This window comes from Telmatherina bonti (genome assembly GCF_933228915.1).
Source record: "Telmatherina bonti genome assembly, chromosome: 6".
In the NCBI taxonomy this organism is placed as follows: Eukaryota; Metazoa; Chordata; class Actinopteri; order Atheriniformes; family Telmatherinidae; genus Telmatherina; species Telmatherina bonti.
The window spans coordinates 18,656,821-18,684,401 of record NC_136624.1 but is presented as its reverse complement, the minus strand read 5'-3'; the positions used below and the strand labels follow the sequence as shown (position 1 = coordinate 18,684,401).

Here is a 27,581-nt window from a genome sequence, read left to right as displayed (position 1 = left end):
GATTGTGTTCCATTCTCTAACACACACTCCCACACTTGTGGTCAGTTTAGAAGAACATGAGAAATAAAACATTTTTCATCAATAAACGGAATAATAAAGTGGAAATATTTTCAAAAAGGTCCACATAAAGGTGAGTAAGTTTAAGTTTAGTTCGCACTAAGTAACTTGAAGTACTTTCTGAACATTCTTTCATATATTTTCAGATTCAACGTCTTGATCCCCTGATTTGATGTCTGGTCCCAAAACACCCGGGAAAAGCTAAATATGATACTGTTTCTCCATATTATCTCAAAACGTATCTAGTGAATCTTAAACTAGACTGAACAGCCTTTTGGCAACTGGGGTAGTACTAAGTGTGCTATGTACAGTAAATGAAATTAACATAGCTTAACACTGCTACATAGCTTCATGCTAACATTAGGTTAATAGTCTTACTAAACTTAAAGTTTTATTTTCACAACTTCTAACAAATGTGTCACCAATTGTATGTTTAAAAGATGACTACTTGGAGAAAACCCTTAAAAGATTTCCTGCAGTTGACGGGACTGCTTGGCGTGTTCTGGCTGGTATGTCTGTGTGCTTCTGGCACACAAAGCCCTTCCTTCCAGTTTGACAGACATTCTGTTTACTACAGAGTTTAGCTTCGGTCTCTGTCGACATACCAGACACTGCACCTTTTTCACTTTGTGCGTTTCAACTGAGCAGGTGAGAATTTTCCTTTCTTCGCCTTATTCAACTACTTAATCAACTACTTTATTAAGGAATCAGTCAGTATCTGAAAAAAGAGTAGCTGGAATAGAATTCTTTTTATTTTCATTTCAAAATCTACTATGAAACCATAAAATTTCTCATTTTTAATGATTACTATAGAGTTCAGTTATTACTTTAAGTTAATATAAGCTTGTAAACTGGAACTAATTTGAGTTGAAATGCTGAATTCAATTTTTTGTTGTTTTGGGGCTGCAGTGGTGGAGAAAAGGCAGTTTGACTTGAAGTCTAAATTCTGTTTCTATTTTGTTAACTTCTACCCAACCACACTGAAAACTAAAACAATAAAGGGGCAGTCTGCAACTTCTGCAAGCATGATATCCCTTTCATACAAAATGGGTTCTGGTTGTCCAACCATTTAAATGGATCAACTAATTTGCTGCCCAATTTTTTTTTTTTTTTTTTTAGTTTAACAAGTCACTGAAATGGTATCAAGAGGCTACACTGAATTTATTCTTAGATTGATGTCTACTTGCATAACAATAAGAAATGTGTTTATATTTCAATGAAGACTCTTTAACAATGAGAGCTTTTTATTCATACATTATGGCTGGAAAGTCCGCTTCCATAATGTATTGTTGATTATAATAATGCAAACTGCACCAACAACTGCAGCACACCACAAAGACGTTACCAACCGTTTTTTGGGTGGTTTATCCTGATTTTTGTTTCAGTCACTTGGTCTCCCTAGTTTTTTTTCTCTGCATTCTGTTCTTGGTGTTTCTCTTTTGTTTCTTCTGCCTAATGATCACTACATTACCATCTCTAACCAAGTTATCTGTCCTCCCTTACAAAAGAAGAAGGCACAATGAAAGTAGCAGCATTCAATGTGAAGAAACTGGGAATGACAAAAGTCAAGAACAAACATGTTTGCGAGCATCTTATCAAGGTAATGATGAATTTTAGTAATACAAATATTGCAGTAATTTTATACAGAGGAAAGAAGAAGACCACTGGAGAAGTGCTGAGCACCAGTTTAATTCATAAACTATTTTTGGTCTTGTCAATTTAAAGTCTGAGCAGCTGTTGCACCTTATCAGATGTAATGGTTACACTCAAACTCAGCCGCTTACAAATGCCGACTTGTTTTACGGGACTGCTTGGCGTGTTCTGGCTGGTATGTCTGTGTGTTTCTGGCACACAAAGCCCTTCCTTCCAGTTTGACAGACATTCTGTTTACTACAGAGTTTAGCTTCGGTCTCTGTCGACATACCAGACACTGCACCTTTTTCACTTTGTGCGTTTCAACTGAGCAGGTGAGAATTTTCCTTTCTTCGCCTTATTCAACTACTTAATCAACTACTTTATTAAGGAATCAGTCAGTATCTGAAAAAAGAGTAGCTGGAATAGAATTCTTTTTATTTTCATTTCAAAATCTGAATGAAACATGTATGGTCCATTCCCGATTCAAATTCAGACCAAAATATTGTCTTCAGTCACTTTTTCATATGAATTTCAATGTCTGCAAGCTTTCCAGTACTTGAAGTGAACCAGAAACCAAATCCTTACACTACAAACAACACGTCAATATTTATGCACGTTTCGCCTCTAAGCGTCGTATAGTTACAGAGACTTGAAACTTCAACAGAACAGAGGGACAGTCTGGATATACAGATGCATGAGTCTGGCCAACGTACTCCCTGGTACTTGTAACTCCACCTTGTCTCCACATGAAAGGACGTAGTCCCGGATCTTCCGTTTCACATCACTGGCTCATTTGTTTAACTGACATGAGCTGCAGAGCTTGTATTTCCCTACTGTAATAATCGCCGCTACATCTCAGTGCTGCTTCTGTAGAGCCCACTTTTTGTTCTGAACAACTCTCTTTTAAATGACAGTAAAGTTAGCAGCCAGAACGGCGTTGAAGACACTAGAGAGCTGAGTGGTCGTGGTTCTAACAGCTGTCCTGGTGAGTGGCTGGTGAAACTGGGGGGGGATTTGGTAATGAAAACAACCCTAGAAGCACTGGCAACACTGGGAGTGGCGGTTTTTGATAAAGAAGATAAGCAGGATGTTTTCAGCAGCACGTCTCTGCATGTTGAATCTACTGAAGGAACAGTCCGGCTCGCTGGTTCTGTCCGTGTTCTTCTCAACTGGTTGGTGATTATCATAAATCTGCTGGTCTTACTGGTGTTTTCTACTTGACCCTCATCTCCAGCTTCATCCTATAACTCAACAAGAGCTTTCTGTTGTTATTTCCCAGAACACTACCACTTCTTCTCACCCAGGGTTTGTTGTTGGATCAACAGTTTTGTGTATAGAGGAGGGGATAAGTGGCTCAGCTGTTCTGCAGACAGGAAGTGTTTACTGCTGCTGATAGGGGTGCTGGGCGTGTTTATTCACATAGCTGGGTTTTTGTGACCAATACTTCCTGTTAGATATTTGTTCTGTTTTCTGCAGAATATAGCTTCAGCGTCTTTGCTGACATATCAGACGTTGCACCTTTTCTACTTTGCACATTTCAGCTGCACTGGTGAGAATTTTCCTCTGCATTATTTAACTACTTATAAGTAAAACTATTCTGCATCAGTCAATATCTAACAGAATATATAGCCAGGAATAGAACGATTTTTTTTTTTACTTTAATTTTAAAATCAGCTAAAATGAAAGCAGAATCTTCAGTTTTGGTTGCATTGCGTGGCGTGTGTGGTGTCATTTCAGTTGTTGCTTTAAATCTTCTGTTAAACTAATTCAATTTTTTTTGGAAAAAGTTTACGGCTGAATTCAAATTTGATTGGTTTTGGGGGACGTGACATGGTGGGAAAGTTTGACTTGAACATTAAATTCAGTTTTCATTTTGTTGTTCTTCTACTCCACCACACTGCAAAGTGAAACATTAAACTTGTTACTGATAAATCATTGTCATGCTAAATGTGTCTGGTTGTGCAATAACTGAAAAGCGTTAGATTATCTGTTACCTTATCTTTTTAAGGGTTGAATAACTCATGTAAACATTACTGACTCATTGTTAGGGACTTACAGTGAAGTCTAGTCATGCAAGCTCTGCGTGCAGAGCCAACAGTAAAACGTTTGCAAGTGTTGTAATATTTTCATGAACAAGATTTAACCAAAGATAAGTTTTTTTCTTTTGTTCTGCCTTGTCTGCCATGATGTTTTATTCATTTTAGAAGTGCAAACTGTACGAAGAACAGCAACACAAAGTCTTCACTAAGCAGTTTTTCTGTTTCTTTCTAATATCTGTTTCCAAGACTTGATCTATTCAGTTTACCTTTGGATTCTGTTATTGGTTAGTTTTAGCAGCAATGTTCTCACATCCTTTTCATTCATTCCCCATGAAGCCACTATGAAAGTAGCAGCCTTCAACGTGAAGAACCTGGGAATGAAAAAAGTCACAGACAAGGATGTTTGCAAGCATCTCATCAAGGTACTGATTGACTTTATTTATACAATAAATACAATAATTTATGATAGACTGTTTAATATTACATTGGTTTTGTAACAAACCGGTTCTAAGACAGTTTTAATGTTATCGATAATGAGACAAATTTTTTAATTAGCCAGGTGAACTTTGGTAGGCAAAGTTTCATTATCCACTTATGCTGAATAAATAACTAATCATGTTTACATGGACCCCTTTTAATCCGATTGAAAGTTCAATCAGAATAAAAATGCGTCACAGCTGATACGATCAGCCTCAAAATAATTTTCAATCAGATTAAGAAGGAAGGCAGGGAAGTAACCATGTTTACACTCATTCCGATCATTTTGTGGTGTATGATGTCTCTGCAGATGCTTGAACAACGTGGGTGTTAATTGACATGTTTTCAGGGAAGACTTGAAAAATGGCTGCAACAAGACGAGACAGGACTGTGGTGGATACAGTTTTGTTGGAAACAGAAAGAGTTGTGGATTATTTAGCATTTCAACAGTCGAAAGGTTCAAATAAATATAAAAGAGAGAAAACCCACTTTTTCCAAACAATTAAGCACTGCGCTTGTCAAAAACATTAGATCATATTTTGTCCATCATGTAAAACCAGCAGATTGGAATAGTTGAGATTACCCAGTACTTTTTGAAACTACTAAATTTAAGTGTTTACATAATTTGAAAAGAAATGTATATTTAGTCCTGCTGAAATTAATGGGATTTGGCAGTAAAATAGGCAACTGTATACGGTAGCACATTTTTTATGAGGAAATTTAAACAGTTGGATCATCCTACCTTCAATAAATATATCAGGTAGCGTACTTTGATGGATCAATTTAGACTGTTCAGGCGTCACATATACTGTGTGTTGTGAGACTTTCGTATTGTAAAATAAGCTTTATATATTTATATTCTAATTCATATCAATTGTATATTGCAAGTTCTTTTAGATATTTTGATTCTTTTATAATCATATTACATGTAAATATCGGCATTCACTCGTCTCCTCTCTTGTATCATCCAACCTAAATATAGCTACTTTGTAGGGTGACATTCTTTGATTGTGTAATTTATTCTGCATTCATTCATTTCTTCAGAGTTTGAGTTTTAATTGCCAGTGAATTTCTTTCTGAAGACTACACTTCAGTTAGTTTGAAGATCATTTATCCACAAATATGTGGATTAAAGCTGGGGTGGGTAATGTTGGGGAGCTAGTAAGATCTGAAGGTGGAACCATGACTTGGCTCCTCCCCCTCTGGTTTTGCTCCTTGTGTGATCCAAGGTTTTTTTCTTACCTCCGGCAAGGAGGTTATGTTTTTACCAACGTTTATCTGTTTGTGTTCAAGATAACTCAAAAATTTATGGACGGATTTTAATTAAATTTTCAGGAATTGTTGGAAATGTGAAAAGGAAGAACAGATTTTACTTTGGTGGTTATCCAGATCACCGGATCAAATAAACCGAGCAGGGTCGGAGAAATCCTTACTGCATTTTCTCAGCCGTGAAGAAGCTTATGAAATATAAGAAATGAAGAACTTCAATTCAGCCCGAGCGTTTTGATTGGTCAGAGTTTTTACAGATTTACAGTCAACTAAGGGGTCTATAACTATATATCTTATTGTTTATGATTGCAAATGTATAGACTACTATCACGAGGAGGAACCACTTCACCCAGAGTAAAAAAAAAATGTCTGAGCAAGATTACGTACCCAAGCTTTAATGATCTTTAAACTGGTGCTTAATTCAGCCTGCGCTACCAAGTTTTGACAAGGTAGCATGTTTTTACAGAACACTGTCATTAAACCTACCCTTCCAGGTACACTGCGGCTGCTTTGTTGTGTCACAATGCCTGCATATTACATCTATTAATATATATCTGAACAGGCAGAAGCTGCATTTGTGCCCATCTAAATTTCTTCACAAATATTCTAGTTTCCTTTAATCTTCTTGTTTTGTATTATTTAAGAAAAATAAAATCTAATTTAAAGAAAAGAAAATCATTATCTCATGTCATGTTGACTTGATATCAGCAGTGATCCCCTTTCACTATAGTTTCAGAGAGTAAGTAACATTTTAAGAAGATACTAATCCAGTTTACATGTTAAAATGTAGAATAATAATGGAAATGAATTATCTTGTATTACAATGTAATGTCTTGTGACTTCCCTCCAGTTATCTCTCATTCCTGTTTTTAAAAACAGCTGACTTATGCTGCACTGTGACAGAGGTTGTTGGTCTGACATTATTCCTTAGTAAAACCATGCTCACACCACGGTAAGAACAAAAACAGCCCATCAGTAAGTATAGGTGGACCTAAAATCATCATGTGTCTTGAAAGTAAAACAAAGATGATGTGAAGTGTCTTTTCTAATATATGGTGACTTTATCATATCAAGTACTAGTACATGATAGGTACTACACTATAATTAGATTTGACATGTTCATAAATGTTCCACAAGCTCAAAATTAATGTAGTTTTTTTTTCTACTTAGTCATTCCAGTTGACAAAACCCTCCTTTTTGTGAGGCAACAAGTTAGTCATTTTTATTATTATTTTATTAAAGGCTGCTCGTGTGATTTAACAGAGTTGAGGAGAGTGAGGTTAAAAGAGCCAGTGGGTAAGCTGACTCACCCCCTGATTCTTGATAACGGTGCACTGTTAATGTCTTGTGACAATTTATTGTCGAACCACCCAAAATTTCTGCCCACGCAAAGAAAAAGAGAAGCATGTTGGAGTGATAAGCACCAGCTTTCTTTATAAACAGTTTGAATCTCATCAACATAAAATCAGCTAGTGTATCTCATCAGCTGTATTGGCTGCTATAACAAATTGAGGTCTAATAACATGATACATGCGATCAGTGTTTCAAAACCCAGCAAAATAATTGACTAAATATTATCTTGAATTAAGATGCTGACTAGTTTTTCCTAAATAGTCGCTGCAGAGTAGAATGAACCAAATGCTGTGGTGAAAGCTGAAACAGCTCAGAGGTTGAACAGGAATGAATCTTTTTATCATTTGATTTATCTATTAATGAAATGATGAAGAGTCATCTGGACTGGTCTTCAGACTGCGTTGGTTTGTTTGCAAGTGACCAAAAGTAGAAAAAAAAAAAAGTAGAAAATAAGAGTCCTAGGGTTTTGTTATTCTAATGTTAATGTGGGCAACTATTTTCTTTTTAAACTATGTTTATGGCCTTATTTATGAGAGAACAAATTTATTAATTTCACTGAAATTCATTGAGCCATCCGCTTCTGAACTTTTCTTTAAGACACATTAATCAAATTACTGAAATGTAAACTTTCTTTGTTTTGTTTCACGTTGTTAGATGAAACAAAACAAGAATAAACATAATTATTTGTCAAACACTTTGAGAAAACTTTCTCTAGAAGTGCTGTGATGCATCACTGATCATGATGTGAATGACTGTTTCATGTCTGTCAGAAAACATCATACACCTTCTCCATGGCAACCCAGCAGCATTTTACCACTTGGCCGGCCTCTACAGCCAGAGCTACCTTGCAGCTCCTTCTGCATCTATAACTCATTTTTAGCCCTCTTCTTAGCCAAGATCAGGATCTTATAGCTTGGTCTGGACTCTATAGAGATACGCATGCAATGCCTCGATATGCCACTTTAATGGGCTTCCAAGCAGGTGAACCAGCCTTCAAGAATAAATCGTATGATGGACAACAATAAATACTTAAACAACACATTTTAAAATATATAAGTTGTGTTAAACTAGATAAAATTAAAGGAAAGTCTGGTAAAATGATCGACTTTAAGTGTGTTTATACTTGAAATATTCACTATTTATACTTCTATTAATAGAATACATTAAAAATAGGCTAAAATTATTCTAAATCAGGAGTTATCTTGTAGAGGTGGACGTACAAGCAATTTTTTTTTTTATCCAACCATGCATTTATAATTGTGTTTGTACAGAAGCTCAGGAGGTCATGTGTTTTTTTTCACCAGAGTTTTTCCAGCATGTGATCTGATATGATATAGAGTATAGATACAAGAAAAGAGCAAACACTGCATTCAGTGAAAAACAGCGTGTAAATGTCTAAAGTTTGTCCAATTATATTTTACAGTTTTAACTTTTCCTTATTTGAAACTGCTTCAGTTTTAAGAAGTCGTATCATCTTTTTAATCATTAAACAATCGTATAATAACATAATGATGAAATGGTACGTATTTTTTAATCATGCAGATGTTACTGTTCTCTCAGATTATTTCTCGGTACAGTGTGGTGGTGATACTGGAGGTGGTGGATAAAAGTGGCAAAGCCATGGAACTGCTGAAAGAAAAGCTTAACAACACTGGGTGAGTGTAAAGCATCAAACGTTGGTTTAGAAAGAAACAAACGTTTTGTTTTTGTTTTTATTTTTTAAGAAAAAAATCCACAGTAATCATTTTGCAACTTATATTATTACAACAAAGATTAAAAACATTTTAAGGAGCTTGACTAGTTTAGTGACAGAAATAAAGACATGAAGCATAACGTGATGGATATTTATAACCTGTTTAAATAAGATTAAATACGTTTCTCACCAATTAAACAGACTGTCCTTTTTTGCTCAGGAAAAACAGACAACATCCCTACACCATGATTGCCAGCAACCAACTGGGACGACAATCCTACAAGGAGCAGTATGTTTGCTTCTACAGGTAAGACATTACATAAACATTACATAAAGGTGCTGTTTGCATCTGCCATTGTATAAAACATCTCACAATCAATGGGTGATCAGATACCATGGCACAAAACTGAGGAACAGACATTTTTATCTTTTGGACTAAAACAAAAGTTAATGGCTGACCTGAGTAGAGTGGAAGAAAAAGGACTCAATTGTATGTGTTTTTTAAACATTATATTCTGTATATGTGCTACTTCTGCTGTAATTGTTTAGTTTTCTTGGAACGGATGCTCTTATAACTTATTTTACTTCTACCCCTCCACCACCTATGATGCATAATGTAAGTCCCCACATATGACTTGCATCAAATCCAACAGCATGTCAAAGGCTGCAGTTTTGCTCATTTTGTTTATTTTTCAATATTATTTTTATTTTAAAGTGCTGAATAAATCAAATAAAAAAGAAAAAAAAGAAAAAAGAAAAAAACTGAGTGTTCTGCTGTTATCTAGTGTGTGTAATTCATGCAATACTCATACCAACTCCCTGTCACTATGTGTGTGTCTCAGAGAGGACGAGGTGAAACTAAAAGACTATCGGCAGTATGAAGACAATCAAGTTGGAGATGAGGATGCCTTTGCCAGAGAACCCTTCATCCTGCGCTTCAGCTGTCCCACCACAGGTTTGTGCTGTTCCACATGTCTTAAGTAGCAATTCAGATTTTAGCCCACAACATAGTTCAATTCAATTTAGCTTTATTTGTATGGTGCCAGTTCATTGTGATCCATTTGGTAATCATACCAGCCAATTAAAAAAAAAAAAAAAAAAAGGCCAAGCCAAGGAAACCAATGAATTCATTATTTTCCATGAAAGTCATATGTCTACAGTTTTGACTGTACATTAAAGCAGTATGTCATCCCACCCACCCTTCCCCCTCCAGGCTCTGCAAGGTATTCCTGAGGGTCTTGTGCTGTAAAAGGGGAGTATGATTTACCTTAGCACCTACCTAGTAGATTAGATCTTATTCCACCATCCCTGTTAATCACCAAGTCACAATGAGAAAATTGCCACTTTTGCCAACTTTTTAACGTCAGCTGGTTTGTGAACATTAATCATCTGATTCTTTTGCATTTGTTTAGAGCCACCAGTGACCCTGACAGATTTGAGGAGTAATGCTAAAGTGTTTTCATCATGTGGCCTTTCTGAAATATCAGGCCTCAATAGGCTGATAAATGTGAGCCAATTAACTGATACAAGCAAGCAGATAGCTCCAGTCATCTGAGGAATCTGCATGTATACATGACTATTATGTTAGTTTTTCACTCTTTAATTGTAGGATTAAAAGTGGACTTGCTCAAAACATGGAAAATAATCTCTAGAACTTTTGAGATCAGCTCAGTTGGGCTATCAATTTTTGCATCACAATGTATCTTTTTGTTAAAGGTTTGGGGGAGGTATGTAGTTTTTTTTATAAATTTATTATATCTGGTTTAATGTTGTAAGGGACATCACAACAAAATTACAAGCTCACACTGGAAAGATGAGGGGGTGATCTGATCATAAAACACGGCATACAATTCCCCAATTTTTCATCATGGTTACAGGATTACATAGAAAATTAGCATGTTGTAATATTAATGCTGATTGTTTCATCTTGCCTCCTTGTACTTATTAGAAATAGTTTATACTGAAAAGGTACAAGACTCACAGTGTTATGTTGAATTAATCGTACTGCATAGAAGGAGTTTCTAGAACATTATTTACGTTTTATATCTGTGAATATGTCAGTGTGTGCTGTGTATTAAGGTTTCTGTTTTCTGTACTTGTGCACTGCACCAGTTTTGAAAGACCTGGTCCTGATTCCAGTCCACACCAAGCCAAAGGATGCACAGAAAGAGCTGGATGAGCTTTATGACGTGGTGGAGCATGTCAGGAAGAAGTGGGAAACTGATGTAAGTGTTATGAGAAAAGTAAAAATGTGAAAAGTTAAAAAAAATAAATAAATAAAAGAGTTATTTATGACTAATTTGGTAAGTTAAGCAGCTTTTCCAACAGTTTAACAATGTTGATGACTAAAGTAACTCAAAACAAAAAGAATCTGATCTTTAGCTTTCTGTCCTGACATAAATTTTAATGTCATTTGTGATGAAGTGAAACACGCATACAAGTTTCTTGCCATAGATTTTTTTTTTTTTTTTTGTACCACCAAGGCAGATAAGTCTGCAAGCCTTTTACTGTTTTTTGTAGCCACCTTTCATACTTTCCATACTGCATTCATACTTAGGTTTAGGAATTAAAAGTGCAACATTTATGATAAGTTGCGTCCTTATTTTAGGGTTAAGAGTTAGAAGATTCTTGCAGACATTACACTGTACTGATTATTGTAGCGTTGGAGTGTTGACTCATTGTGACATATAAAAACAATAAATTGGGAATAGATTACTATCTAACAGTTTATAGTCATGAATGGTATCACTTGCCTGAAAAGTGGACAAATACATCAATGCAAATACATCTTTTCTGGTGAGACTCAGCTGTAAACATAAATCATTACGTTGGAGAAGAACTTAACACTGCATACTTATCCCTAAAATAGTGCACAACACTCATTGTTTCTATTTCTTTGACAGAACATTATGGTTTTAGGGGACTTCAATGCAGACGGGAGATACCTCTCCCAAAAGAAGAAGGAAAGCATCCGTATCTACTCTGCACTTTTCCACTGGCTGATAGGCGATGATGTTGACACCACAGCTAGCAACAACAATGACAACACCTACGACAGGTGATACATACATTAACTTTGTTATTAAAGGTTTTTTTTTTTTAATCCTATTTGATATTATTGCTTTCTCTTTATTACTGTATTAATCATAGAAATCAACCATCTCTGCGGTATGCATTATTAAAGATGAATAAGCTCACTGTTATAATCTTCCGCACACAGGATCGTGGTGTATGGAGACACCATGAAGGACACCGTCGTCCCCAGGTCCGCCAATTCATTCAACTTCCAGACAGCATTCAAGCTCACTGATGAAGAGGTGAGCTTGACTTTTATTTATAAAACAGATGGAAACTATATGTGGCTGAAATGATTAAACTTTGTTAAATGATGTGTTCTGAAGGACAGAATTGAAGTGGAGATTTAACATGCAACTTTCTTTGCTTTACAAGGCTCTCAGCATCAGCGACCATTACCCCGTGGAGGTAGAACTGAAGGCCGATGAAACTGTGGCCAAAACAGCAGTAAAAAGAAAGCGACAACAGCCAGCTGCATCCAAGAAGCCAACAAAAAGAAGACGTTAGGACAAACATTGGCATAAAATGTCTCAAGTTTTCACCAGATTGCTATTTTAGAAGCTCAACACAATTTACTCTGAAAGTCTCTCTTTAATCTTAACTGTGTACTGAAGCTCTGTGAGGGTCTTGCTGTATATCTGTTAGACCATTTAGTAAACTTTTTGAAGTCAAAGCAACAATCAGTCAAAGATGGAAATAACTTGAAAAAATGTTCTTGTGTTTCAATAGACAGCTTACTCATCACTTTGAGTTCCCTTTTTTATGAGATGATCGGGAGTGTTTCATGTCTGATATGCACTGAAAAGGCACAGCACCTTAAAAACCTGATGGACAGGAGCAACTTTCTAAACAATGGCCAGGGTCAGCAATGGCCAGGGCTCTGTCTCCGTCACCTCAGATACCTAACAGAATGAGCACACATACACATTACACTGTGTTCAATGACACCACAAAGGCAAACTCAGCCTTTAAAATGGATTAACAAACATGCTGGACATCGGGACTGATAACATTGAGAGAGGTCAGTCTGCAATGTTTTTCAGGTTTTCGTCACTTGCTGGTAAAAAAAACATTTTGGGCCTCTTCATTCATGCTTTACCTTCCCATAATATTCTGGTTCTCCTGAAATATTCCACCCCCACCTGAGGAACACAACCAACAAGCAACATGATCCAAGCATCCTCCATGGCAACCATGCCTTAACTCTCAACCAGTGACTGAACCAGACTTTTGTATTTGGGGAGTGAAAGGGGTTTTTGGGAGGGTGCGCAATACTATCTGGGGGATGATATACTAAGAAAAGAAATGATTGTGTTCCATTCTCTAACACACACTCCCACACTTGTGGTCAGTTTAGAAGAACATGAGAAATAAAACATTTTTCATCAATAAACGGAATAATAAAGTGGAAATATTTTCAAAAAGGTCCACATAAAGGTGAGTAAGTTTAAGTTTAGTTCGCACTAAGTAACTTGAAGTACTTTCTGAACATTCTTTCATATATTTTCAGATTCAACGTCTTGATCCCCTGATTTGATGTCTGGTCCCAAAACACCCGGGAAAAGCTAAATATGATACTGTTTCCCCATATTATCTCAAAACGTATCTAGTGAATCTTAAACTAGACTGAACAGCCTTTTGGCAACTGGGGTAGTACTAAGTGTGCTATGTACAGTAAATGAAATTAACATAGCTTAACACTGCTACATAGCTTCATGCTAACATTAGGTTAATAGTCTTACTAAACTTAAAGTTTTATTTTCACAACTTCTAACAAATGTGTCACCAATTGTATGTTTAAAAGATGACTACTTGGAGAAAACCCTTAAAAGATTTCCTGCAGTTGACGGGACTGCTTGGCGTGTTCTGGCTGGTATGTCTGTGTGTTTCTGGCACACAAAGCCCTTCCTTCCAGTTTGACCGACATTCTGTTTACTACAGAGTTTAGCTTCGGTCTCTGTCGACATACCAGACACTGCACCTTTTTCACTTTGTGCGTTTCAACTGAGCAGGTGAGAATTTTCCTTTCTTCGCCTTATTCAACTACTTAATCAACTACTTTATTAAGGAATCAGTCAGTATCTGAAAAAAGAGTAGCTGGAATAGAATTCTTTTTATTTTCATTTCAAAATCTACTATGAAACCATAAAATTTCTCATTTTTAATGATTACTATAGAGTTCAGTTATTACTTTAAGTTAATATAAGCTTGTAAACTGGAACTAATTTGAGTTGAAATGCTGAATTCAATTTTTTGTTGTTTTGGGGCTGCAGTGGTGGAGAAAAGGCAGTTTGACTTGAAGTCTAAATTCTGTTTCTATTTTGTTAACTTCTACCCAACCACACTGAAAACTAAAACAATAAAGGGGCAGTCTGCAACTTCTGCAAGCATGATATCCCTTTCATACAAAATGGGTTCTGGTTGTCCAACCATTTAAATGGATCAACTAATTTGCTGCCCAATTTTTTTTTATTTTTTTTTAGTCACTGAAATGGTATCAAGAGGCTACACTGAATTTATTCTTAGATTGATGTCTACTTGCATAACAATAAGAAATGTGTTTATATTTCAATGAAGACTCTTTAACAATGAGAGCTTTTTATTCATACATTATGGCTGGAAAGTCCGCTTCCATAATGTATTGTTGATTATAATAATGCAAACTGCACCAACAACTGCAGCACACCACAAAGACGTTACCAACCGTTTTTTGGGTGGTTTATCCTGATTTTTGTTTCAGTCACTTGGTCTCCCTAGTTTTTTTTCTCTGCATTCTGTTCTTGGTGTTTCTCTTTTGTTTCTTCTGCCTAATGATCACTACATTACCATCTCTAACCAAGTTATCTGTCCTCCCTTACAAAAGAAGAAGGCACAATGAAAGTAGCAGCATTCAATGTGAAGAAACTGGGAATGACAAAAGTCAAGAACAAACATGTTTGCGAGCATCTTATCAAGGTAATGATGAATTTTAGTAATACAAGTATTGCAGTAATTTTATACAGAGGAAAGAAGAAGACCACTGGAGAAGTGCTGAGCACCAGTTTAATTCATAAACTATTTTTGGTCTTGTCAATTTAAAGTCTGAGCAGCTGTTGCACCTTATCAGATGTAATGGTTACACTCAAACTCAGCCGCTTACAAATGCCGACTTGTTTTACGGGACTGCTTGGCGTGTTCTGGCTGGTATGTCTGTGTGTTTCTGGCACACAAAGCCCTTCCTTCCAGTTTGACAGACATTCTGTTTACTACAGAGTTTAGCTTCGGTCTCTGTCGACATACCAGACACTGCACCTTTTTCACTTTGTGCGTTTCAACTGAGCAGGTGAGAATTTTCCTTTCTTCGCCTTATTCAACTACTTAATCAACTACTTTATTAAGGAATCAGTCAGTATCTGAAAAAAGAGTAGCTGGAATAGAATTCTTTTTATTTTCATTTCAAAATCTGAATGAAACATGTATGGTCCATTCCCGATTCAAATTCAGACCAAAATATTGTCTTCAGTCACTTTTTCATATGAATTTCAATGTCTGCAAGCTTTCCAGTACTTGAAGTGAACCAGAAACCAAATCCTTACACTACAAACAACACGTCAATATTTATGCACGTTTCGCCTCTAAGCGTCGTATAGTTACCATGCAAAGTCATGTAAAGGCTTGTAAGTGTTGACAGTACATTTTGCTACAGAGTACATGACATACATTTCTCTCTACTTGACGGGTCTATTCTAGATTGAAGAATGTGGTTAATATTACTGAATTACTGTAATAAAAAAAAAAAAGCAACCACTTCCCAAATCCTATTTTCTGGTGCTGATAAAAATGTCAGCAGCTGCTCTGACTTCTTCTTTTATGTCTGCTGTTTGTTTCATTTTCTTTTTTCTAATTCTAGACCACATTTCACTGCAACACTGTTTACTCTCCAACAGAAACTATAAATACACCAGAGACAAGTAACGTGGTGAAGGAATGGTGTGAAAAAATAATGAAACTGTTTTATAACACATTCATTCCTTCTGAGTCTGATCTGGAAAATAGAGAACTGAAAGATGATGCCAATAATGGAGATGAAATTTCATCCACTTGTATTTCAGAAGCTACTGTAACACTGATCAGCAGAGACTTGAAACTTCAACAGAACAGAGGGACAGTCTGGATATACAGATGCATGAGTCTGGCCAACGTACTCCCTGGTACTTGTAACTCCACCTTGTCTCCACATGAAAGGACGTAGTCCCGGATCTTCCGTTTCACATAACTGGCTCATTTGTTTAACTGACATGAGCTGCAGAGCTTGTATTTCCCTACTGTAATAATCGCCGCTACATCTCAGTGCTGCTTCTGTAGAGCCCACTTTTTGTTCTGAACAACTCTCTTTTAAATGACAGTAAAGTTAGCAGCCAGAACGGCGTTGAAGACACTAGAGAGCTGAGTGGTCGTGGTTCTAACAGCTGTCCTGGTGAGTGGCTGGTGAAACTGGGGGGGGATTTGGTAATGAAAACAACCCTAGAAGCACTGGCAACACTGGGAGTGGCGGTTTTTGATAAAGAAGATAAGCAGGATGTTTTCAGCAGCACGTCTCTGCATGTTGAATCTACTGAAGGAACAGTCCGGCTCGCTGGTTCTGTCCGTGTTCTTCTCAACTGGTTGGTGATTATCATAAATCTGCTGGTCTTACTGGTGTTTTCTACTTGACCCTCATCTCCAGCTTCATCCTATAACTCAACAAGAGCTTTCTGTTGTTATTTCCCAGAACACTACCACTTCTTCTCACCCAGGGTTTGTTGTTGGATCAACAGTTTTGTGTATAGAGGAGGGGATAAGTGGCTCAGCTGTTCTGCAGACAGGAAGTGTTTACTGCTGCTGATAGGGGTGCTGGGCGTGTTTATTCACATAGCTGGGTTTTTGTGACCAATACTTCCTGTTAGATATTTGTTCTGTTTTCTGCAGAATATAGCTTCAGCGTCTTTGCTGACATATCAGACGTTGCACCTTTTCTACTTTGCACATTTCAGCTGCACTGGTGAGAATTTTCCTCTGCATTATTTAACTACTTATAAGTAAAACTATTCTGCATCAGTCAATATCTAACAGAATATATAGCCAGGAATAGAACGATTTTTTTTTTTACTTTAATTTTAAAATCAGCTAAAATGAAAGCAGAATCTTCAGTTTTGGTTGCATTGCGTGGCGTGTGTGGTGTCATTTCAGTTGTTGCTTTAAATCTTCTGTTAAACTAATTCAATTTTTTTTGGAAAAAGTTTACGGCTGAATTCAAATTTGATTGGTTTTGGGGGACGTGACATGGTGGGAAAGTTTGACTTGAACATTAAATTCAGTTTTCATTTTGTTGTTCTTCTACTCCACCACACTGCAAAGTGAAACATTAAACTTGTTACTGATAAATCATTGTCATGCTAAATGTGTCTGGTATTGCAATAACTGAAAAGCGTTAGATTATCTGTTACCTTATCTTTTTAAGGGTTGAATAACTCATGTAAACATTACTGACTCATTGTTAGGGACTTACAGTGAAGTCTAGTCATGCAAGCTCTGCGTGCAGAGCCAACAGTAAAACGTTTGCAAGTGTTGTAATATTTTCATGAACAAGATTTAACCAAAGATAAGTTTTTTTCTTTTGTTCTGCCTTGTCTGCCATGATGTTTTATTCATTTTAGAAGTGCAAACTGTACGAAGAACAGCAACACAAAGTCTTCACTAAGCAGTTTTTCTGTTTCTTTCTAATATCTGTTTCCAAGACTTGATCTATTCAGTTTACCTTTGGATTCTGTTATTGGTTAGTTTTAGCAGCAATGTTCTCACATCCTTTTCATTCATTCCCCATGAAGCCACTATGAAAGTAGCAGCCTTCAACGTGAAGAACCTGGGAATGAAAAAAGTCACAGACAAGGATGTTTGCAAGCATCTCATCAAGGTACTGATTGACTTTATTTATACAATAAATACAATAATTTATGATAGACTGTTTAATATTACATTGGTTTTGTAACAAACCGGTTCTAAGACAGTTTTAATGTTATCGATAATGAGACAAATTTTTTAATTAGCCAGGTGAACTTTGGTAGGCAAAGTTTCATTATCCACTTATGCTGAATAAATAACTAATCATGTTTACATGGACCCCTTTTAATCCGATTGAAAGTTCAATCAGAATAAAAATGCGTCACAGCTGATACGATCAGCCTCAAAATAATTTTCAATCAGATTAAGAAGGAAGGCAGGGAAGTAACCATGTTTACACTCATTCCGATCATTTTGTGGTGTATGATGTCTCTGCAGATGCTTGAACAACGTGGGTGTTAATTGACATGTTTTCAGGGAAGACTTGAAAAATGGCTGCAACAAGACGAGACAGGACTGTGGTGGATACAGTTTTGTTGGAAACAGAAAGAGTTGTGGATTATTTAGCATTTCAACAGTCGAAAGGTTCAAATAAATATAAAAGAGAGAAAACCCACTTTTTCCAAACAATTAAGCACTGCGCTTGTCAAAAACATTAGATCATATTTTGTCCATCATGTAAAACCAGCAGATTGGAATAGTTGAGATTACCCAGTACTTTTTGAAACTACTAAATTTAAGTGTTTACATAATTTGAAAAGAAATGTATATTTAGTCCTGCTGAAATGAATGGGATTTGGCAGTAAAATAGGCAACTGTATACGGTAGCACATTTTTTATGAGGAAATTTAAACAGTTGGATCATCCTACCTTCAATAAATATATCAGGTAGCGTACTTTGATGGATCAATTTAGACTGTTCAGGCGTCACATATACTGTGTGTTGTGAGACTTTCGTATTGTAAAATAAGCTTTATATATTTATATTCTAATTCATATCAATTGTATATTGCAAGTTCTTTTAGATATTTTGATTCTTTTATAATCATATTACATGTAAATATCGGCATTCACTCGTCTCCTCTCTTGTATCATCCAACCTAAATATAGCTACTTTGTAGGGTGACATTCTTTGATTGTGTAATTTATTCTGCATTCATTCATTTCTTCAGAGTTTGAGTTTTAATTGCCAGTGAATTTCTTTCTGAAGACTACACTTCAGTTAGTTTGAAGATCATTTATCCACAAATATGTGGATTAAAGCTGGGGTGGGTAATGTTGGGGAGCTAGTAAGATCTGAAGGTGGAACCATGACTTGGCTCCTCCCCCTCTGGTTTTGCTCCTTGTGTGATCCAAGGTTTTTTTCTTACCTCCGGCAAGGAGGTTATGTTTTTACCAACGTTTATCTGTTTGTGTTCAAGATAACTCAAAAATTTATGGACGGATTTTAATTAAATTTTCAGGAATTGTTGGAAATGTGAAAAGGAAGAACAGATTTTACTTTGGTGGTTATCCAGATCACCGGATCAAATAAACCGAGCAGGGTCGGAGAAATCCTTACTGCATTTTCTCAGCCGTGAAGAAGCTTATGAAATATAAGAAATGAAGAACTTCAATTCAGCCCGAGCGTTTTGATTGGTCAGAGTTTTTACAGATTTACAGTCAACTAAGGGGTCTATAACTATATATCTTATTGTTTATGATTGCAAATGTATAGACTACTATCACGAGGAGGAACCACTTCACCCAGAGTAAAAAAAAAATGTCTGAGCAAGATTACGTACCCAAGCTTTAATGATCTTTAAACTGGTGCTTAATTCAGCCTGCGCTACCAAGTTTTGACAAGGTAGCATGTTTTTACAGAACACTGTCATTAAACCTACCCTTCCAGGTACACTGCGGCTGCTTTGTTGTGTCACAATGCCTGCATATTACATCTATTAATATATATCTGAACAGGCAGAAGCTGCATTTGTGCCCATCTAAATTTCTTCACAAATATTCTAGTTTCCTTTAATCTTCTTGTTTTGTATTATTTAAGAAAAATAAAATCTAATTTAAAGAAAAGAAAATCATTATCTCATGTCATGTTGACTTGATATCAGCAGTGATCCCCTTTCACTATAGTTTCAGAGAGTAAGTAACATTTTAAGAAGATACTAATCCAGTTTACATGTTAAAATGTAGAATAATAATGGAAATGAATTATCTTGTATTACAATGTAATGTCTTGTGACTTCCCTCCAGTTATCTCTCATTCCTGTTTTTAAAAACAGCTGACTTATGCTGCACTGTGACAGAGGTTGTTGGTCTGACATTATTCCTTAGTAAAACCATGCTCACACCACGGTAAGAACAAAAACAGCCCATCAGTAAGTATAGGTGGACCTAAAATCATCATGTGTCTTGAAAGTAAAACAAAGATGATGTGAAGTGTCTTTTCTAATATATGGTGACTTTATCATATCAAGTACTAGTACATGATAGGTACTACACTATAATTAGATTTGACATGTTCATAAATGTTCCACAAGCTCAAAATTAATGTAGTTTTTTTTTCTACTTAGTCATTCCAGTTGACAAAACCCTCCTTTTTGTGAGGCAACAAGTTAGTCATTTTTATTATTATTTTATTAAAGGCTGCTCGTGTGATTTAACAGAGTTGAGGAGAGTGAGGTTAAAAGAGCCAGTGGGTAAGCTGACTCACCCCCTGATTCTTGATAACGGTGCACTGTTAATGTCTTGTGACAATTTATTGTCGAACCACCCAAAATTTCTGCCCACGCAAAGAAAAAGAGAAGCATGTTGGAGTGATAAGCACCAGCTTTCTTTATAAACAGTTTGAATCTCATCAACATAAAATCAGCTAGTGTATCTCATCAGCTGTATTGGCTGCTATAACAAATTGAGGTCTAATAACATGATACATGCGATCAGTGTTTCAAAACCCAGCAAAATAATTGACTAAATATTATCTTGAATTAAGATGCTGACTAGTTTTTCCTAAATAGTCGCTGCAGAGTAGAATGAACCAAATGCTGTGGTGAAAGCTGAAACAGCTCAGAGGTTGAACAGGAATGAATCTTTTTATCATTTGATTTATCTATTAATGAAATGATGAAGAGTCATCTGGACTGGTCTTCAGACTGCGTTGGTTTGTTTGCAAGTGACCAAAAGTAGAAAAAAAAAAAGTAGAAAATAAGAGTCCTAGGGTTTTGTTATTCTAATGTTAATGTGGGCAACTATTTTCTTTTTAAACTATGTTTATGGCCTTATTTATGAGAGAACAAATTTATTAATTTCACTGAAATTCATTGAGCCATCCGCTTCTGAACTTTTCTTTAAGACACATTAATCAAATTACTGAAATGTAAACTTTCTTTGTTTTGTTTCACGTTGTTAGATGAAACAAAACAAGAATAAACATAATTATTTGTCAAACACTTTGAGAAAACTTTCTCTAGAAGTGCTGTGATGCATCACTGATCATGATGTGAATGACTGTTTCATGTCTGTCAGAAAACATCATACACCTTCTCCATGGCAACCCAGCAGCATTTTACCACTTGGCCGGCCTCTACAGCCAGAGCTACCTTGCAGCTCCTTCTGCATCTATAACTCATTTTTAGCCCTCTTCTTAGCCAAGATCAGGATCTTATAGCTTGGTCTGGACTCTATAGAGATACGCATGCAATGCCTCGATATGCCACTTTAATGGGCTTCCAAGCAGGTGAACCAGCCTTCAAGAATAAATCGTATGATGGACAACAATAAATACTTAAACAACACATTTTAAAATATATAAGTTGTGTTAAACTAGATAAAATTAAAGGAAAGTCTGGTAAAATGATCGACTTTAAGTGTGTTTATACTTGAAATATTCACTATTTATACTTCTATTAATAGAATACATTAAAAATAGGCTAAAATTATTCTAAATCAGGAGTTATCTTGTAGAGGTGGACGTACAAGCAATTTTTTTTTTTATCCAACCATGCATTTATAATTGTGTTTGTACAGAAGCTCAGGAGGTCATGTGTTTTTTTTTCACCAGAGTTTTTCCAGCATGTGATCTGATATGATATAGAGTATAGATACAAGAAAAGAGCAAACACTGCATTCAGTGAAAAACAGCGTGTAAATGTCTAAAGTTTGTCTAATTATATTTTACAGTTTTAACTTTTCCTTATTTGAAACTGCTTCAGTTTTAAGAAGTCGTATCATCTTTTTAATCATTAAACAATCGTATAATAACATAATGATGAAATGGTACGTATTTTTTAATCATGCAGATGTTACTGTTCTCTCAGATTATTTCTCGGTACAGTGTGGTGGTGATACTGGAGGTGGTGGATAAAAGTGGCAAAGCCATGGAACTGCTGAAAGAAAAGCTTAACAACACTGGGTGAGTGTAAAGCATCAAACGTTGGTTTAGAAAGAAACAAACGTTTTGTTTTTGTTTTTATTTTTTAAGAAAAAAATCCACAGTAATCATTTTGCAACTTATATTATTACAACAAAGATTAAAAACATTTTAAGGAGCTTGACTAGTTTAGTGACAGAAATAAATACATGAAGCATAACGTGATGGATATTTATAACCTGTTTAAATAAGATTAAATACGTTTCTCACCAATTAAACAGACTGTCCTTTTTTGCTCAGGAAAAACAGACAACATCCCTACACCATGATTGCCAGCAACCAACTGGGACGACAATCCTACAAGGAGCAGTATGTTTGCTTCTACAGGTAAGACATTACATAAACATTACATAAAGGTGCTGTTTGCATCTGCCATTGTATAAAACATCTCACAATCAATGGGTGATCAGATACCATGGCACAAAACTGAGGAACAGACATTTTTATCTTTTGGACTAAAACAAAAGTTAATGGCTGACCTGAGTAGAGTGGAATAAAAAGGACTCAATTGTATGTGTTTTTTAAACATTATATTCTGTATATGTGCTACTTCTGCTGTAATTGTTTAGTTTTCTTGGAACGGATGCTCTTATAACTTATTTTACTTCTACCCCTCCACCACCTATGATGCATAATGTAAGTCCCCACATATGACTTGCATCAAATCCAACAGCATGTCAAAGGCTGCAGTTTTGCTCATTTTGTTTATTTTTCAATATTATTTTTATTTTAAAGTGCTGAATAAATCAAATAAAAAAGAAAAAAAAGAAAAAAAGAAAAAAACTGAGTGTTCTGCTGTTATCTAGTGTGTGTAATTCATGCAATACTCATACCAACTCCCTGTCACTATGTGTGTGTCTCAGAGAGGACGAGGTGAAACTAAAAGACTATCGGCAGTATGAAGACAATCAAGTTGGAGATGAGGATGCCTTTGCCAGAGAACCCTTCATCCTGCGCTTCAGCTGTCCCACCACAGGTTTGTGCTGTTCCACATGTTTTAAGTAGCAATTCAGATTTTAGCCCACAACATAGTTCAATTCAATTTAGCTTTATTTGTATGGTGCCAGTTCATTGTGATCCATTTGGTAATCATACCAGCCAATTAAAAAAAAAAAAAAAAAAAGGCCAAGCCAAGGAAACCAATGAATTCATTATTTTCCATGAAAGTAATATGTCTACAGTTTTGACTGTACATTAAAGCAGTATGTCATCCCACCCACCCTTCCCCCTCCAGGCTCTGCAAGGTATTCCTGAGGGTCTTGTGCTGTAAAAGGGGAGTATGATTTACCTTAGCACCTACCTAGTAGATTAGATCTTATTCCACCATCCCTGTTAATCACCAAGTCACAATGAGAAAATTGCCACTTTTGCCAACTTTTTAACGTCAGCTGGTTTGTGAACATTAATCATCTGATTCTTTTGCATTTGTTTAGAGCCACCAGTGACCCTGACAGATTTGAGGAGTAATGCTAAAGTGTTTTCATCATGTGGCCTTTCTGAAATATCAGGCCTCAATAGGCTGATAAATGTGAGCCAATTAACTGATACAAGCAAGCAGATAGCTCCAGTCATCTGAGGAATCTGCATGTATACATGACTATTATGTTAGTTTTTCACTCTTTAATTGTAGGATTAAAAGTGGACTTGCTCAAAACATGGAAAATAATCTCTAGAACTTTTGAGATCAGCTCAGTTGGGCTATCAATTTTTGCATCACAATGTATCTTTTTGTTAAAGGTTTGGGGGAGGTATGTAGTTTTTTTTATAAATTTATTATATCTGGTTTAATGTTGTAAGGGACATCACAACAAAATTACAAGCTCACACTGGAAAGATGAGGGGGTGATCTGATCATAAAACACGGCATACAATTCCCCAATTTTTCATCATGGTTACAGGATTACATAGAAAATTAGCATGTTGTAATATTAATGCTGATTGTTTCATCCTGCCTCCTTGTACTTATTAGAAATAGTTTATACTGAAAAGGTACAAGACTCACAGTGTTATGTTGAATTAATCGTACTGCATAGAAGGAGTTTCTAGAACATTATTTACGTTTTATATCTGTGAACATGTCAGTGTGTGCTGTGTATTAAGGTTTCTGTTTTCTGTACTTGTGCACTGCACCAGTTTTGAAAGACCTGGTCCTGATTCCAGTCCACACCAAGCCAGGGGATGCACAGAAAGAGCTGGATGAGCTTTATGACGTGGTGGAGCATGTCAGGAAGAAGTGGGAAACTGATGTAAGTGTTATGAGAAAAGTAAAAATGTGAAAAGTTAAAAAAAAAAAAAAAAAAAAAAAAAGTTATTTATGACTAATTTAGTAAGTTAAGCAGCTTTTCCAACAGTTTAACAATGTTGATGACTAAAGTAACTCAAAACAAAAAGAATCTGATCTTTAGCTTTCTGTCCTGACATAAATTTTAATGTCATTTGTGATGAAGTGAAACACGCATACAAGTTTCTTGCCATAGATTTTTTTTTTTTTTTTTTTTGTACCACCAAGGCAGATAAGTCTGCAAGCCTTTTACTGTTTTTTGTAGCCACCTTTCATACTTTCCATACTGCATTCATACTTAGGTTTAGGAATTAAAAGTGCAACATTTATGATAAGTTGCGTCCTTATTTTAGGGTTAAGAGTTAGAAGATTCTTGCAGACATTACACTGTACTGATTATTGTAGCGTTGGAGTGTTGACTCATTGTGACATATAAAAACAATAAATTGGGAATAGATTACTATCTAACAGTTTATAGTCATGAATGGTATCACTTGCCTGAAAAGTGGACAAATACATCAATGCAAATACATCTTTTCTGGTGAGACTCAGCTGTAAACATAAATCATTACGTTGGAGAAGAACTTAACACTGCATACTTATCCCTAAAATAGTGCACAACACTCATTGTTTCTATTTCTTTGACAGAACATTATGGTTTTAGGGGACTTCAATGCAGACGGGAGATACCTCTCCCAAAAGAAGAAGGAAAGCATCCGTATCTACTCTGCACTTTTCCACTGGCTGATAGGCGATGATGTTGACACCACAGCTAGCAACAACAATGACCACACCTACGACAGGTGATACATACATTAACTTTGTTATTAAAGTTTTTTTTTTTTTTTTTTATCCTATTTGATATTATTGCTTTCTCTTTATTACTGTATTAATCATAGAAATCAACCATCTCTGCGGTATGCATTATTAAAGATGAATAAGCTCACTGTTATAATCTTCCGCACACAGGATCGTGGTGTATGGAGACACCATGAAGGACGCCGTCGTCCCCAGGTCCGCCAATTCATTCAACTTCCAGACAGCATTCAAGCTCACTGATGAAGAGGTGAGCTTGACTTTTATTTATAAAACAGATGGAAACTATATGTGGCTGAAATGATTAAACTTTGTTAAATGATGTGTTCTGAAGGACAGAATTGAAGTGGAGATTTAACATGCAACTTTCTTTGCTTTACAAGGCTCTCAGCATCAGCGACCATTACCCCGTGGAGGTAGAACTGAAGGCCGATGAAACTGTGGCCAAAACAGCAGTAAAAAGAAAGCGACAACAGCCAGCTGCATCCAAGAAGCCAACAAAAAGAAGACGTTAGGACAAACATTGGCATAAAATGTCTCAAGTTTTCACCAGATTGCTATTTTAGAAGCTCAACACAATTTACTCTGAAAGTCTCTCTTTAATCTTAACTGTGTACTGAAGCTCTGTGAGGGTCTTGCTGTATATCTGTTAGACCATTTAGTAAACTTTTTGAAGTCAAAGCAACAATCAGTCAAAGATGGAAATAACTTGAAAAAATGTTCTTGTGTTTCAATAGACAGCTTACTCATCACTTTGAGTTCCCTTTTTTATGAGATGATCGGGAGTGTTTCATGTCTGATATGCACTGAAAAGGCACAGCACCTTAAAAACCTGATGGACAGGAGCAACTTTCTAAACAATGGCCAGGGTCAGCAATGGCCAGGGCTCTGTCTCCGTCACCTCAGATACCTAACAGAATGAGCACACATACACATTACACTGTGTTCAATGACACCACAAAGGCAAACTCAGCCTTTAAAATGGATTAACAAACATGCTGGACATCGGGACTGATAACATTGAGAGAGGTCAGTCTGCAATGTTTTTCAGGTTTTCGTCACTTGCTGGTAAAAAAAACATTTTGGGCCTCTTCATTCATGCTTTACCTTCCCATAATATTCTGGTTCTCCTGAAATATTCCACCCCACCTGAGGAACACAACCAACAAGCAACATGATCCAAGCATCCTCCATGGCAACCATGCCTTAACTCTCAACCAGTGACTGAACCAGACTTTTGTATTTGGGGAGTGAAAGGGGTTTTTGGGAGGGTGAGCAAGACTATCTGGGGGATGATATACTAAGAAAAGAAATGATTGTGTTCCATTCTCTAACACACACTCCCACACTTGTGGTCAGTTTAGAAGAACATGAGAAATAAAACATTTTTCATCAATAAACGGAATAATAAAGTGGAAATATTTTCAAAAAGGTCCACATAAAGGTGAGTAAGTTTAAGTTTAGTTCGCACTAAGTAACTTGAAGTACTTTCTGAACATTCTTTCATATATTTTCAGATTCAACGTCTTGATCCCCTGATTTGATGTCTGGTCCCAAAACACCCGGGAAAAGCTAAATATGATACTGTTTCTCCATATTATCTCAAAACGTATCTAGTGAATCTTAAACTAGACTGAACAGCCTTTTGGCAACTGGGGTAGTACTAAGTGTGCTATGTACAGTAAATGAAATTAACATAGCTTAACACTGCTACATAGCTTCATGCTAACATTAGGTTAATAGTCTTACTAAACTTAAAGTTTTATTTTCACAACTTCTAACAAATGTGTCACCAATTGTATGTTTAAAAGATGACTACTTGGAGAAAACCCTTAAAAGATTTCCTGCAGTTGACGGGACTGCTTGGCGTGTTCTGGCTGGTATGTCTGTGTGCTTCTGGCACACAAAGCCCTTCCTTCCAGTTTGACAGACATTCTGTTTACTACAGAGTTTAGCTTCGGTCTCTGTCGACATACCAGACACTGCACCTTTTTCACTTTGTGCGTTTCAACTGAGCAGGTGAGAATTTTCCTTTCTTCGCCTTATTCAACTACTTAATCAACTACTTTATTAAGGAATCAGTCAGTATCTGAAAAAAGAGTAGCTGGAATAGAATTCTTTTTATTTTCATTTCAAAATCTACTATGAAACCATAAAATTTCTCATTTTTAATGATTACTATAGAGTTCAGTTATTACTTTAAGTTAATATAAGCTTGTAAACTGGAACTAATTTGAGTTGAAATGCTGAATTCAATTTTTTGTTGTTTTGGGGCTGCAGTGGTGGAGAAAAGGCAGTTTGACTTGAAGTCTAAATTCTGTTTCTATTTTGTTAACTTCTACCCAACCACACTGAAAACTAAAACAATAAAGGGGCAGTCTGCAACTTCTGCAAGCATGATATCCCTTTCATACAAAATGGGTTCTGGTTGTCCAACCATTTAAATGGATCAACTAATTTGCTGCCCAATTTTTTTTTTTTTTTTTTTAGTTTAACAAGTCACTGAAATGGTATCAAGAGGCTACACTGAATTTATTCTTAGATTGATGTCTACTTGCATAACAATAAGAAATGTGTTTATATTTCAATGAAGACTCTTTAACA

At 36.0% G+C, this 27,581-nt stretch overlaps 2 protein-coding genes across 4 annotated transcripts; both read left to right on the top strand.

Annotated features, from left to right (window-relative positions):
- Positions 1-1,902: 1,902 nt before the first annotated feature.
- Positions 1,903-12,336, top strand: LOC306757258 (deoxyribonuclease-1-like). 3 transcript variants are annotated; one of them, XM_079242255.1, is made up of 9 exons: positions 1,903-2,024; positions 4,068-4,153; positions 8,391-8,485; positions 8,744-8,830; positions 9,366-9,478; positions 10,636-10,748; positions 11,427-11,581; positions 11,744-11,840; positions 11,974-12,336. In XM_079242255.1, the coding sequence occupies exons 2-9, from the start codon at positions 4,073-4,075 to the stop codon at positions 12,103-12,105; spliced, it is 873 nt and encodes a 290-aa protein (XP_079098381.1). In that variant the 5' UTR covers positions 1,903-2,024; positions 4,068-4,072; the 3' UTR covers positions 12,106-12,336. The 3 variants fall into 3 exon arrangements, with proteins under 3 accessions (XP_079098381.1, XP_079098382.1, XP_079098383.1); XM_079242256.1 differs by lacking the exon at positions 1,903-2,024 and adding an exon at positions 2,853-2,864; XM_079242257.1 differs by lacking the exon at positions 1,903-2,024 and adding an exon at positions 3,181-3,241.
- Positions 12,337-16,557: 4,221 nt separating this feature from the next.
- On the top strand, positions 16,558-25,723 carry LOC306757254 (deoxyribonuclease-1-like). The gene is made up of 9 exons (XM_079242249.1): positions 16,558-16,618; positions 17,445-17,530; positions 21,768-21,862; positions 22,121-22,207; positions 22,744-22,856; positions 24,014-24,126; positions 24,810-24,964; positions 25,131-25,227; positions 25,361-25,723. Exons 2-9 carry the CDS (start codon positions 17,450-17,452, stop codon positions 25,490-25,492), a joined length of 873 nt encoding a protein of 290 aa, XP_079098375.1. The 5' UTR covers positions 16,558-16,618; positions 17,445-17,449; the 3' UTR covers positions 25,493-25,723.
- The last annotated feature ends 1,858 nt before the right edge of the window (positions 25,724-27,581 follow it).

Coding starts and splice junctions, on each gene's coding strand:
- LOC306757258 (XM_079242255.1), top strand. CDS start 4,073: ATGAAAGTAGCAGCCTTCAACGTGAAGAACCTGGGAATGAAAAAAGTC. Junction 8,486..8,743: donor GAAAAGCTTAACAACACTGG/GTGAGTGTAAAG, acceptor TTTTTTGCTCAG/GAAAAACAGACAACATCCCT. Junction 8,831..9,365: donor CAGTATGTTTGCTTCTACAG/GTAAGACATTAC, acceptor TGTGTGTCTCAG/AGAGGACGAGGTGAAACTAA.
- LOC306757254 (XM_079242249.1), top strand. CDS start 17,450: ATGAAAGTAGCAGCCTTCAACGTGAAGAACCTGGGAATGAAAAAAGTC. Junction 22,208..22,743: donor CAGTATGTTTGCTTCTACAG/GTAAGACATTAC, acceptor TGTGTGTCTCAG/AGAGGACGAGGTGAAACTAA. Junction 22,857..24,013: donor CTTCAGCTGTCCCACCACAG/GTTTGTGCTGTT, acceptor GCACTGCACCAG/TTTTGAAAGACCTGGTCCTG.